Source organism: Rhinoraja longicauda, chromosome 7, assembly GCF_053455715.1.
Source record: "Rhinoraja longicauda isolate Sanriku21f chromosome 7, sRhiLon1.1, whole genome shotgun sequence".
Taxonomy (NCBI): Eukaryota; Metazoa; Chordata; class Chondrichthyes; order Rajiformes; family Arhynchobatidae; genus Rhinoraja; species Rhinoraja longicauda.
This window is the reverse complement of record NC_135959.1, coordinates 74,416,796-74,429,977: the sequence shown is the minus strand read 5'-3', so window position 1 is coordinate 74,429,977 and position 13,182 is coordinate 74,416,796. Positions and strand designations below refer to the sequence as shown.

Below are 13,182 nucleotides of genomic sequence, written 5' to 3'. Positions count from 1 at the left end.
CACACACGTTAAGCTTTCACATTAGATACATACTTTTTCGATGGTATTGGTTTGAATCTGACCGATTTAGAGAGTCAAGCCTCTTTATTTCCTAGTAGCATATTTCATATATCACTAAGGTAAATAAAGATGCCTTGCTTCTGAATCCAAACCAGATTTAAGGCTGTCAGCAAAAGAACCAGAGACAACATATTTGTACACAGCTTTTCCATATTTAATCAGCTTATTCATAGAAATAAGCTCCAATTCACCAGTTCAAGGTGTTTAGCAATGGCTTTAATCCATTTAGAGGTGTATTATTAATAATGCTGTCTTTTATTGAATCTGCAGCCAGTGAAAATGTCCTTGTTCACCAAATCTTTCAGAGAAAAAGAACCCAAACTGCTTCTCTGGTACCCTCTCAACATCGCATAGGTTTCAGAGGACCCAAAACCGTACTGTTCTCTCAGAATGTGTGCTTTACATCTCGAACCAAAGGATTAAAGAAGTTACTGGATCTCAACAGCAAGGTATGGGAAACCAGCATTTAACCAATTATCAAGTCAAGTCAAGTCAAGTCTATTTGTCACATACACATACACGATGTGCAGTGAAATGAAAGTGGCAATGCCTGCAGATTGTGCAAAAAAAAGAATTACAGTTACAGCCTATAAATAAAAGTTAATACAGAGAAGACAAAATTTAGTCTCTGGGGTTATAAAAGTTGACAGTCCTGATGGCCTGGGGGAAGAAACTCCGTCTCATCCTCTCTGTTTTCACAGCGTGACAGCGGAGGCGTTTGCCTGACCGTAGCAGCTGGAACAGTCCATTGCTGGGGTGGCAGGGGTCCCTCATAATCTTGCTTGCTCTGGATCTGCACCTCCTGATGTATAGGTCCTGCAGGGGGACGAGTGTAGTTCCCATGGTGCATTCTACCGAACGCACTACTCTCTGCAGGGCCTTCCTGTCCTGGGCAGAGCTGTTCCCAAACCAGACTGTAATGTTGCCGGACAGGATGCTCTCTACAGCCCCAGAGTAGAAGCACTGAAGGATCCTCAGAGACACTCTGAATTTCCTCAGCTGTCTAAGGTGGTAAAGGCGCTGCTTTGCCTTACCCACCAGTGCGGCAATGTGCGTTGCCCATGTCAGATCCTCTGTGATGTGGACTCCCAAGTATTTAAAGCTGCTCACCCTATCCACAGTAGACCCATTTATCTCCAGTGGCTTGTATGTCCTTGGATGTTGAGCCCTTATAAAGTCCACAATCAGCTCCTTCGTTTTTTTGACATTCAATAGGAGACAAGAATTATAGACAATAGACAATAGGCAATAGGCGCAGGAGTAGGCCAATCGGCCCTTCGAGCCAGCACCGCCATTCAATGTGATCATGGCTGATCATTCACAATCAGTACCCCGTTCCTGCCTTCTCCCCATACCCCCTGAATCCGCTATCATTAAGATCCGCTATCGATTCCTCTGCACATCTGCTACTGTACAACAGCAGCCAAACACTTGTCCACCTTTCATTAAAAAAAAACTATTCAAATACTGTACACTTGCCAGGACCAGAGGGTCTGAGCTATAGGGAGAGGTTGAATAGGCTGGGACTCTATTCCCTGGAGCGCAGGAGGATGAGAGATGATCTTACAGAGGTGTATAAAGTCATGAGAGGAATAGATTGGGAAGAGTCTCTTGCCCAGAGTAGGGGAATCGAGGACCAGAGGACATAGGTTTAAGGTGAAGGGGAAAAGATTTAGTAGGAATCTGAGGGGTAACATTTTCACACAATGTGTGGTGAGTGTATGGAACAAGCTGCCAGAGGAGGTAGTTGAGGCTGGGACTATCCCAACATTTAAGAAACAGTTAGACGGGTACATGGATAGGACAGGTTTGGAGGGATATGGACCAAGCGCAGGCAGGTTGGACTAGTGTAGCTGGGACATTGTGTGGGCAAGTTGGGCCGAAGGACGGGTTTCCATGTTGTATCACTTCATGACTCTCTGACAATATCACTCCATGACTCCATGACTCTATGACTATGACTCAGACGGTAATTGTAATAATTCTGCATCACACTTCTTCCTCCAGACCCACGATTATTTTCACTGCTTGTTGTTTTACCACTACCTTTAATTTTGTGACATTATAATTTAATCTCTTCTGTTTTGCAGTCTACCTGAGTTAGTATTAACAATACCTTACCATAACCAAATTTTCATAAAACTCACCTGGTTGACTCACGTTGTCCGGGGAAGGAACTCCACCATTTTCACCACACGGTGGCGCAGCGGTAGAGTTGCTGCCTCACAGCGCTTGCAGCGCCAGAGACCCGGGTTTGATCCTGACTACGGGTGCTGTCTGTCTGGAGTTTGTACGTTCTCCCCGTGACAGCGTGGGTTTTCCCCGAGATCTTCGGTTTCCTCCCACACTCCAAAGACATACATGTTTGTAGGTTAATTGGCTTGGTATAAGTGTAAATTGTCCCGAGTGTGTGTAGGATCGTGTTAATGTGCGGGGATCGCTGGTTGGTGCGGACTCGGTGGGCCGAAGGGCCTGTTTCCGTGCTGTATCTGTAAACTAAACTAAACTCAACTAAACCATGGATGACCTTTGAGTAACACAATTTACATCCTTGAAATTGACTCTTACCTGAACTTTAAAAAGCTCAGTTAGATGATCAGTTCAGAAGACCGTTGTAGGTAATTAACCAATACTAGGCATAACTGTGATGTCCTGTGAAGGAAATAACTTAAAAAATCATTCTTTCTCCACTTCCCAAATTTCCATCCTTCTGCACTTGGATCTTTAATTGTTTTCTCTTTCTAATGAAAGGGCAACCTGAAACATTAACCCAGCTTCTCTCTCCGCCAATATTGCTAACTTTTGAGCTTTTCCAATATTTTCTATCTTTATTTCCAATATTTTCTATCATCTATTTGTCAAATTTTGTTTTTTGATAAGCATTTAAAGCTCAACTGTCCAGCAGGTGAACTAGATCTTTGGACTACAATTGTATTCATTTTCCTTTCTCAAAGTTCCTGAAGAAGAAGAGAGCAACAACGTTCTTCCCCTGTCTTGATCACGATGGGTCCATGACGTTGGCTGCTCAGCTCAGGGTAAGTAAGAGGCAACAGCACAGCTGTCTTTAATGTCTGAAATTGGCATGTGTGGGCAAGTTGGGCCGAAGGGCCTGTTTCCACACTGTATCACTCAATAGACAATAGACAATAGATGCAGGAGTAGGCCATTCGGCCCTTCGAGCCAGCACCGCCACTCAATGTGATTGTGGCTGATCATTCACAATCAGTACCCCGTTTCTGCCTTATCCCCATTCCCCCTGGCTCCACTATCTTTAAGAGCTTTATGTACCTCTGTCTCTCTCACTCTCCATGACTCTGTGACTCTTTATTAAAAAAATGAAACCAGTGCAGCCAAGTAAAATGGGACCCATTTGAATGGGTAACCGAAGTTGTGATTGAAGCAGTTCAGGTAGGTATACATTCCTTAATTCTGATCGTGCAAGACTGTGAAAATTTGGTTGCCCTGACTGCATCCAACAACAAGTAAGGTTCAGAAGTATCTGGATAATGAGGAAAAACCTTTTCAGTCAGAGAGTTGTAAATCTGTGGAATTCACTGCCTCAGAAGGCAGTGGAGGCCAATTCTCTGAATGCATTCAAGAGAGAGCTAGATAGAGCTCTTAAGGATAGCGGAGTCAGTGGGTATGGGGAGAAGGCAGGAACGGGGTACTGATTGAGAATGATCAGCCATGATCACATTGAATGGTGGTGCTGGTTCGAGGGGCCGAGTGGCCTCCTCCTGCACCTATTGTCTATTGTCTATTGTCTATTGATAAAGATTCTAAGCAAGACCATCCGAAAGACTCTTGCACAGAGAATTATATCATTAATTCACAACACTGAAAATAGATGGCTCGTGCAAGCCACAATTTTTCCAATCAAAATTGCCCGTTTGAATTTCTGCAGCAGAGATTTCAACCTGGAAGTCATCATAATATTCCACTCTGCAAAAAAATATATTTTCAGATGTGACCCTGAAAATAAAACCAGTTTAAACCTCCCAATTTTAAAGCAACATATTATTAACAAGGTTACAATAAAAATTAATATTGCAAGCTATTGCATATTGTTTCATTGCGAATCAAGACTACATTTGAGAAAATAATATTTCATGTAATTTCTTCCTGAGCCAAGAAATAAAAATTGAATTCAGGCTGTTCCATGCAGTGAAGAATAATGAGATAAATGTAACAGAACCCTTTTAAGATATTTAAAATTAAAATGTATACTGAATCTCTACCAAACTGCTGTACTTTCTAGAGCTCGATTTGTGATATAATGGGAGAACTCAAGGATTCAACCCCTCACTTTGTGCATTGCATCAAGTCCAACACATCAGCACAGGCAGACATGTTTGATGACTTCTACGTCTCGGCTCAGTTGCAGTATATTGGTGTTCTGGAGATCGTGAAGATGATTCGGCATGGATACCCTGTACGACTATCTTTCTCCAACTTTCTAGCAAGGTAGGTCACCCACCAAACAACCTCAGGTAAAATTGGCAAAAAGAATGAATGAATGGATGAATGGATGAATGGATGAATGAATGGATGAATGGATGGATGGATGGATGAATGGACGGAGAGATGGATGGATGGACGGATGGATGGATGGACGGATGGATGGATGGATGGATGGATGGATGGATGGATGGATGGATGGATGGATGGATGGATGGATGGATGGATGGATGGATGGATGGATGGATGGATGGATGGATGGATGGATGGATAGATGGATGGATGGACGGGATGGACGGAATGGACGGAAGGACGGACGGACGGACGGACGGACGGGTGGATGGACGGACGGACGGATGGATGGATGGATGGATGGATGGATGGATGGATGGATGGATGGATGGATGGATGGATGGATGGATGGATGGATGGATGGATGGATGGATGGATGGATGGATGGATGGATGAATGGATGGATGGATGGACGGACGGACGGACAGACGGACGGACGGACGGACGGACGGACGGATGGATGGATGATCGAAGGTAGACACAAAATGCTGGAGTAACTCAGCGGGACAGGCAGCATCTCTGGAGAGACGGAATGGGTGACGTTTCGGGTCGAGACCCTTCTTCAGACTGAATGAATGATACTTTATTATCACATTTGACATGTCACGGTGAGATTCTTTGTTTTGCACACACAAGTATACAAAGTGTCGCCACACAAAGGGCACCGACAAAGTTACAAAGTATTCCATTTAGTCCCCAATGGTCCCGTTTGTTCTCGCCCCTGCTCCAAGCCAAGTCTCTCTTTGTTCCCGCCCCCCCTCCACGCCAAGTCTCTCTTTGTTCTCGGCGGTGTGTCCTCAACCAACCGCGGACCCGTCCGACCTCCCTGGCGCATCTTCGTCTGATCCCTGGTGCCCTCCATGGATTCTGCACTGGCTTATTCATTGAAGACAGAGGGGTATGGAGGAAAGACGATACCCTGGCTGGAGGTCCATGACCAGTGGAGTTCCGCGGGGATCCGTGCTGGGACCTCTGTGGCTTGCGATACATATAAATGACTTGGACGTTCATGTGGATGGGTTGGTGAGTAAGCTCACTGACAACACGAGAACTGGAGGAGTTGCAAACAAAGAAGGCTGTCGCAAGATACAGCAGGATGTAAATCAGATGCAGAGGTGGGTGGAGAAATGGCAGATGGAGTCTAATCCGAGCAGGTGTGAGATGGTGCACTTGGGGAAGTTGAATGTCAGGGGAGAGTGTACAGTTAGTGGCAAGACCTTTACCAGCATCGATGTGCAGAGGGATCTTGGAGTCCAAGTTCATAGCTCACTGAAGATGGCAGCATAAACAGGGTGGTAAATAAAGCTTCTGATATGCTTGCCTTCTTTGCTGGAGCAATTGAGACTCAATAGAGGCAAAATGTCATGATATACTGTTCCTCTATAAGACTTTGCTCAGGCCGTCATTGGAGTATTGCACGCAGTTCTGGTCACCCCATTGCAAGAACGATGGGGAGGCTTTGGAGTGGGTGCAGAGGAGGTTTAGCACAATGCTGCTTGGATCAGAGAGTATAAGAAAATAACTGCAGATGCTGGTACAAATCGAAGGTATTTATTCACAAAGTGCTGGAGTAACTCAGCAGGTCAGGCAGCATCTCGGGAGAGAAGGAATGGGTGACGTTTCGGGTCGAGACCCTTCTTCAGACTGATGTCAGGGGGGGCGGGACAAAGGAAGGATATAGGTGGAGACAGGAAGATAGAGGGAGATCTGGGAAGGAGGAGGGGAAGAGAGGGACAGAGGAACTATCTAAAGTTGATCAGAGAGGTTCAGCTACAAGGAGAGGTTGGATAAATGTCAGAGGCGGGGAGACTTGCTAAAAGTATATAAACTTACGAGAGGCACAGATAGGGTGGACAGTCAGAACCTTTGTCCCCAGGGTGGAGATGTCCAGCACTAGAAGGCATAGGGAGAGGGAAGGAGGAGGAAAGTTTAATGGTGATGTGCAGGGCAAGTCATTCACACACAGAATGGTGGGGCCTAGAATGCATTGGGTGGCGTTGGAGGCAGATACCAACAGTAGAGGTCAAGGTCACAGGGAAGTGCAAGGAATAGATGGATATGGATCATGTACAGGCAGAGGAGATCAGTTTAACGTGGCATTGTGTTTGGCACAAACATTGCGGCCTATGGGCCTGTTCCAGTGCTGTACTGTGCTATGTTCCAGCACCCAATTTCACAACTCATAATCTCCCCTTCCCTGTGTGGGATGTGATTGTGCAGCTCAGTGGTGGTACAGTAAATGCTGCCGTTGACAGCGACACTCAAATCTCAAAAATAGATCCAAATGATGGGAACAGCTTGGCCCAGGATATCCCTGGCCCTGTAATCCTTCCTCCCTCAGTCCTCCAAAGAAATAGGTCCAAAAGTAACTCATTGGGCCATTCAAGCCTGCTCCACAATTTAATATGATCATAGGTCATCCTCCACTCAATAGCATATTCCCACTCTCATCCCTCACTTCTTGATTCATTATATGATTGTCTCTCCCTATTTTGAGCTACCTGGCCACCCAGCCCTCTGCCAAGGCTCAGAGAGACCACCCCCTCAGTCCTGCCTGCGATGCCCTGTCAGACTTTTAAATGTTTAATTGTTGTCTTAAACATTGCAGGATATTTTAACTCGCCCCTTTCCCCACTCTGATTCAACAGAGTCACACAATGTGGAAGCAGGCTCCTCGACCCAACTTTCCCACACCCCCATACTGACCAACGTCCCACCTACACTAGTCCCACCTGCCTGCGTTTGGCAAAATCCCTCTAAACCTGTCCTATCCATGTGCCTGTCTGAATATTTCTTGAACATTGCGATAGTCCCAGCCTCAACTACCTCCTCCGGCAGCTCGTTCCCTACGCCCACCACCCTTTGTGCAAGAAAAGTTATCCCTCAGGTTCCTATTAAATCTTGGGAAGATCTGGGCAAACCTTTTGCTTCCAACTAAACAATTTATCTTCCCTTCTGTGAAACCACGCAATGATACTGCCCGGATTTGCTAGTTTAGATAATGGAATAATGGGAGAAGGGGAATATTTCAACGTTACCCTCTGCCAGACCTTCAGTCACACACAGGGCCAAAACAATTATAGGTAAGGAGCCTAAACTTGTGCATTAAAAAGTACCACTCTTTTAAACTCCAAGCAATGTATCAAGGTGCCTAACTTCCCTTGTTACTATATTTATTCCCAATTGCTTCAGCGGGTATTAGATAATGAAATGAAGGAATCGTTTACAGATGCTCAGATCTAAAGATTGAACATTTGAGATACTTCAGACTATTTTTTGGACTAGATTTTATGGTTGCTGTAAATATCCTGTGTGTTGTAGAAACATAGAAATGATTTGGCTTCCACTGCCCTCTGTGGCAGAGAATTCCACAATTTCACAACTCTCTGGGTGAAAAAGTTCCTTCTCACCTCAGTTTTAAATGGCCTCCCCCTTATTCTTAGACTGTGGCCCCTGGTTCTGGACTCCCCCAACATTGGGAACATTTTTCCTTCATCGAGCTTGTCTGGTACTTTTTTAATTTAATATGTTTCTATAAGTATTGTGTAAGGGCAGTCACGGTGGTGCAGTGGTAGAGTTACTGCCTTACAGCGAATGCAGCGCCAGAGACCCGGGTTCCATCCCGACTACGGGTGCTGTCTGTACAGAGTTTGTATCTTCTCCCCGTGACCACGTGGGTTTTCTCCGAGATCTTCGAATTCCTCCCACACTCCAAAGACGTACAGGTTTGCAGGTTAATTACATAGAAACATAGAAAATAGGTGCAAGAGGAGGCCATTTGGCCCTTCCAGCCAGCACTGCCATTCATTGTGATCATGGCTGATCATCCACAATCAGTAACCCGTGCCTGCCTTCTCCCCATATCCCTTGATTCCACAACCCCCTTAGATCTCTATCTAACTCTCTTTCAAATTCATCCAGTGAATTAGCCTCCACTGCCCTCTGTGGCAGAGAATTCCACAAATTCACAACTCTCTGGGTGAAAAAGTTTTTTCTCACCTCAGTTTTATTAAGTGTAAACTGTCCCTAGTGTGTGTACGAAAGTGTTAATGTGCGGGGATCGCTGGTCGGTGTGGGCTTGGTGGGCCAAAGGGCCTGTTTCCGCACTGTATCTCTAAACTAAACTAAAGTAAACTAATCTAAACGTCATAAGATAAAGGTTTGATTTTAATTTCATTGAAATTGAAGCAATGGAATAGAAACCAATTGTATTGTGATCGCTGAACCAAAGCCAGCAACCCAGCTTTCCTTGGTATTGTACATGCTTTTTTTTTGTGCTTTAAAAAGTGCAGCACAGTGTGTTCTGCAGTTGAGTAGCTGCCAGGTCTCTGGTTAGGTTTCATTGGTAGCAGCATAATGGAACTGACATTTATGACTAAGCCCCGGTGTGATATACAGCTACAGAACCATGTTGATGTAAACTCACGGAGACAAAAGCTCCCTGAGGCAATCCAAGAATTTAGTCACCCTGACTTCAATCGCATTTCTGACCTTTTCACTTCGATTAGCCAAATCAAAACTGGGGCAGCTCCATGTCGGTCTCTGTGCACAGTGACCATGTGGAAGCCCATTGCAGTGTCATATTTAAAAAACAGCGATATGATTGTGCACCAGATCAGAATAGGACAAGACCTGCATTTCTTGGTTGATGGACACAGAATGCTGGAGTAACTCAGCGGGACAGGCAGCATCTCTGGAGAGAAGGAATGGGTGACGTTTTGGGTCGAGACCCTTCCTTAGACTGAGAGTCTGAGGAAAGAGAGACACAGAGATATGGACGGGTAAGGTTAGTAAACGAGACCTTAACCTTCCTTATCTCTGTGTCTCCCTCTCCCCTGACTCTCAGTCTGAAGAAGGGTCTCGACCTGTAACTTCACCTTTACCTAACCTGACACCATTGAGATAATAATCTGCCTCCTTATTTCTGCCGCCAAAGTGGATAACCTCACATTTATCTACATTATACTGCATCTGCCATGCATCTGCCCAGTCACTCAACTTGCCCAAGTCACCCTGCAACCTCCTAGCATCCTCTTCGCAGTTCACACTGCCAGCCAGCTTTGTGTCATCTGCAAACTTGCTGGTTTGCTCGACTGGCTCGACTTGAAACGTCACCCATTCCTTCTATCCGGAGATGCTGCCTGTCCCGCTGAGTTACTCCAGCATTTTGTGTCCACTTTCCTCAGAGCTCCTCAACAAGGGTCTGGTAAATTAGAAATCACTTGGACGAGAATTTTACTCGATCTTGCAGTGAAGAATCATTCATTTGAAAAAAACAACCTAAATTTAACATAATAATAATAATAATAATAATAATATTCATTTATTGTCATTGCAACGAGTACAACAAAATTAAAAAATAGCCAATCCTGACGGTGCGTACAAACATATATGCAATAAATGCAAAAACAAATAAATACATAAATACAATTAAATACAATTATGTTAAGTACAAGATTTTTTAACGGTGTTGCCTAGTGCAAAGGTAGTGTTCAGTTCTCGTATGGCCCTGGGGTAAAAACTGTTCTTAAGTCTGTTTGTTCGGGATTTGATCGACCTGAAACGTCGACCAGAGGGCAGATGAACAAACAGACGGTGGCCGGGGTGGGATGGATCTTTTATTATTTTGCCTGCTCTACTGAGGCAGCGTAGGCTGAACAGGTGCTCCAGGGAGGGCAGTGAGCAGCCGATGATCTTCCGGGCCGTCGTGATGACCCTCTGAAGGGCCTTCCTGTCCTTTTCTGAGCAGCTGGCATACCATGTGGTTATACAGTATGCCAGCACACTCTCGATGGAGCAGCGATAGAAGGACAACATGAGCTTCTCCTGCAGGTTGGTTTTCCTGAGGATCCTCAGGAAGTGGAGTCTCTGCTGTGCCTTCTTTACTGTGGTGATGGTGTTGGTAGACCAGGTAAGATCCTCTGCGATGTGCGTACCCAGGAACCTGAAAGCTGGTACCCTTTCCACACAGACCCCATTGATGTAGAGTGGGTCGTAATCTCCACTGGTTTTTCTAAAGTCAATTATAAGTTCCTTTGTTTTGGAGGAGTTCAGGACCAGATTGTTCACTGAACACCATGCTGCCAGCCTTTGGATTTCATCCCTATAGGCTGTCTCATCTCCTTCTGAGATGAGTCCAACCACAGTCGTGTCATCCGCGAACTTGATGATGGTGTTGGTGGGATGGGTGGGGGCGCAGTCGTGAGTGTAGAGGGAGTAAAGGATGGGGCTCAACACACAGCCCTGTGGTGAGCCGGTGCTCAGTGTAATGGTGGAGGAGAGGTGAGGGCCTATTTTGACGGTCTGGGGGCGGTTGGTCAGGAAGTCCTTGATCCATTGGCAGATGGTTTGGGAAAATCCAAGGTCGGAAAGTTTGGTGACCAGTCTGCTCGGGATGACCGTGTTAAAGGCAGAGCTGAAGTCGAGGAAGAGCATCCTCACATAGCTCCCCTGGTGTTCAAGGTGGGTCAGTGCAGTGTGAAGAGCAGTGTCGATGGCATCCCCTGTAGACCTATTTGCTCTGTAGGCAAACTGGTGTGGGTCGAAGGTGGGTGGGAGGCTGGCTTTGATGTGCTGCAGGACCAGTCTCTCGAAGCACTTTGTGATGACCGGTGTGAGTGCTACTGGACGGTAGTCGTTAAGGCCGCTGATGACAGACTTTTTCGGCAGTGGGATGATTGTGGCGGACTTCAGGCAGGGAGGGATGGTGGATTTTAAAAGGGACAGGTTGAAGATTTTTGTGAAGACCTCAGATAATTGGTCTGCACATTCCCTCAGCACTCTGCCCGTCACACCATCGGGGCCTGCAGCTTTCCTGGGATTCACTGCTCTGAGCACGCGCTTAACATCATACTCCTGCACAGTGAAGGTGTTGCTGTCAGGTGCTGGAGAGGGTGTTATGTCTGCCACTGTAGCTTTCACCTCGAAACGAGCAAAGAAACAGTTAAGTTCCTCTGCCAGCGAAAAAATATTGGGAATATTGGGAATTAATGAATTCAACCTGACAATAGATTTTATCCTCACCTTCGAAAATGAGAAGTGACATTCTCATTATGTTATTCATCCACTAGAACGAATCATTACATCACATCGATTGTATATAGCGTAGATCAGCTCTGCTGGGATGTGCGTGAATGGCCATTAGAGGAGACCAGTGTAAAGCCTCGCTTTACAATAAACTGCAGATGCTGGTATAAAATCGAAGTAGACACAAAATGCTGGAGTAACTCAGCGGGACAGGCAGCATCTCTGGAGAGAAGGAATGGGTGACGTTTCAGGTCGAGACCCTTCTTCAGACCCTGAAGAAGGGCCCTGACCCAGAGATGCTGCCTCTCCAGAGATGCTGCCTGACCCACTGAGTTACTCCAGCATTTTGTGTCTACTTCGATTTTATACCAGCATCTGAAGTTGATTTCCTGCACGTATTGCCCTGCTCTACTGTTTTCCTTTGTCAAAAGGCATGCTGGCACTCAGCACCACGCAGGACTTAGACTGCACTCAGGATTGAATGACACGACAAATATCATTCAGCATCATGAGATCCAAGCAACATTCATCTTCAAGTGTGAACTGAACCAACTGGAGAGGCCAGAGTACCCAGCGTGACTGAGAGAATTACCGGCTTGCCCACAGTACAGGAACTCATACATCGCGCTCATGTAGTGGTACTCCTCACAGCAACCCCCAAGACAATCCGCCTGTCTTTAGTTTAGTTTCAGAAAATAACTGCAGATGCTGGTACAAATCGATTTATTCACAAAATGATGGAGTAACTCAGCAGGTCAGGCAGCATCTCGGGAGAGAAGGAATGGGTTCAGTTTAGAGGAGATCTTATCGAAACGTATAAGATTATTAAAGGGTTGGACACGTTAATAATAATAATAATAATGCATTACATTTATATAGCGCTTTTCATATACTCAAAGACGCTTTACAGGGATTTAAAGAACATAGGGAAGTGAATAAATAGATAAATAAGTAAAGGAACAGAGACAGGAAACATGTTCCCAATGTTGGGGGAGTCCAGAACAAGGGGCCACAGTTTAAGAATAAGGGGTAGGCCATTTAGAACTGAGATGAGGAAAAACTTTTTCAGTCAGAGAGTTGTGAATCTGTGGAATTCTCTGCCTCAAAAGGCAGTGGAGGCCAATTCTCTGAATGCATTCAAGAGAGAGCTGGATAGAGCTCTTAAGGATAGCGGAGTCAGGGGGTATGGGGAGAAGGCAGGAACGGGGTAGTGATTGAGAATGATCAGCCATGATCACATTGAATGGCGGTGCTGGCTCGAAGGGCCGAATGGCCTCCTCCTGCACCTATTGTCTATTGTTTAGTTTAGTTTGGTTTCATTTTGTTTAGTTTCGTTTCATTTAGTTTAGTTTACAGATACAGCTCAGAAACAGGCCCTTCGGCCCACCGGGTCCGCACCGACCAGCGATCCCCGCACATTAACACTATCCTACACGTTCTAGGGACAGTTTTTTTTTGCACTTATACAAAACCAATCAACCTACAAACCTGTACGTCTTTGGAGTGTGGGAGGAAACCGAAGATCTCGGAGAAAACCCACGCTGGTTACGGGGAGAACGTGCAAAC

At 45.6% G+C, this 13,182-nt stretch overlaps 1 protein-coding gene across 1 annotated transcript in view; it reads left to right on the top strand.

The window, feature by feature from the left end:
- The window catches only part of myo16 (myosin XVI), a 249,127-nt gene that overhangs the window by 189,369 nt on the left and 46,576 nt on the right, over positions 1–13,182 (top strand). The window contains exons 25-27 of the mRNA XM_078402895.1: positions 331–509; positions 3,015–3,095; positions 4,319–4,524. Of these exons, the coding sequence (XP_078259021.1) occupies positions 331–509; positions 3,015–3,095; positions 4,319–4,524 (466 nt within the window). The remainder of the gene's footprint in view (positions 1–330; positions 510–3,014; positions 3,096–4,318; positions 4,525–13,182) is intronic.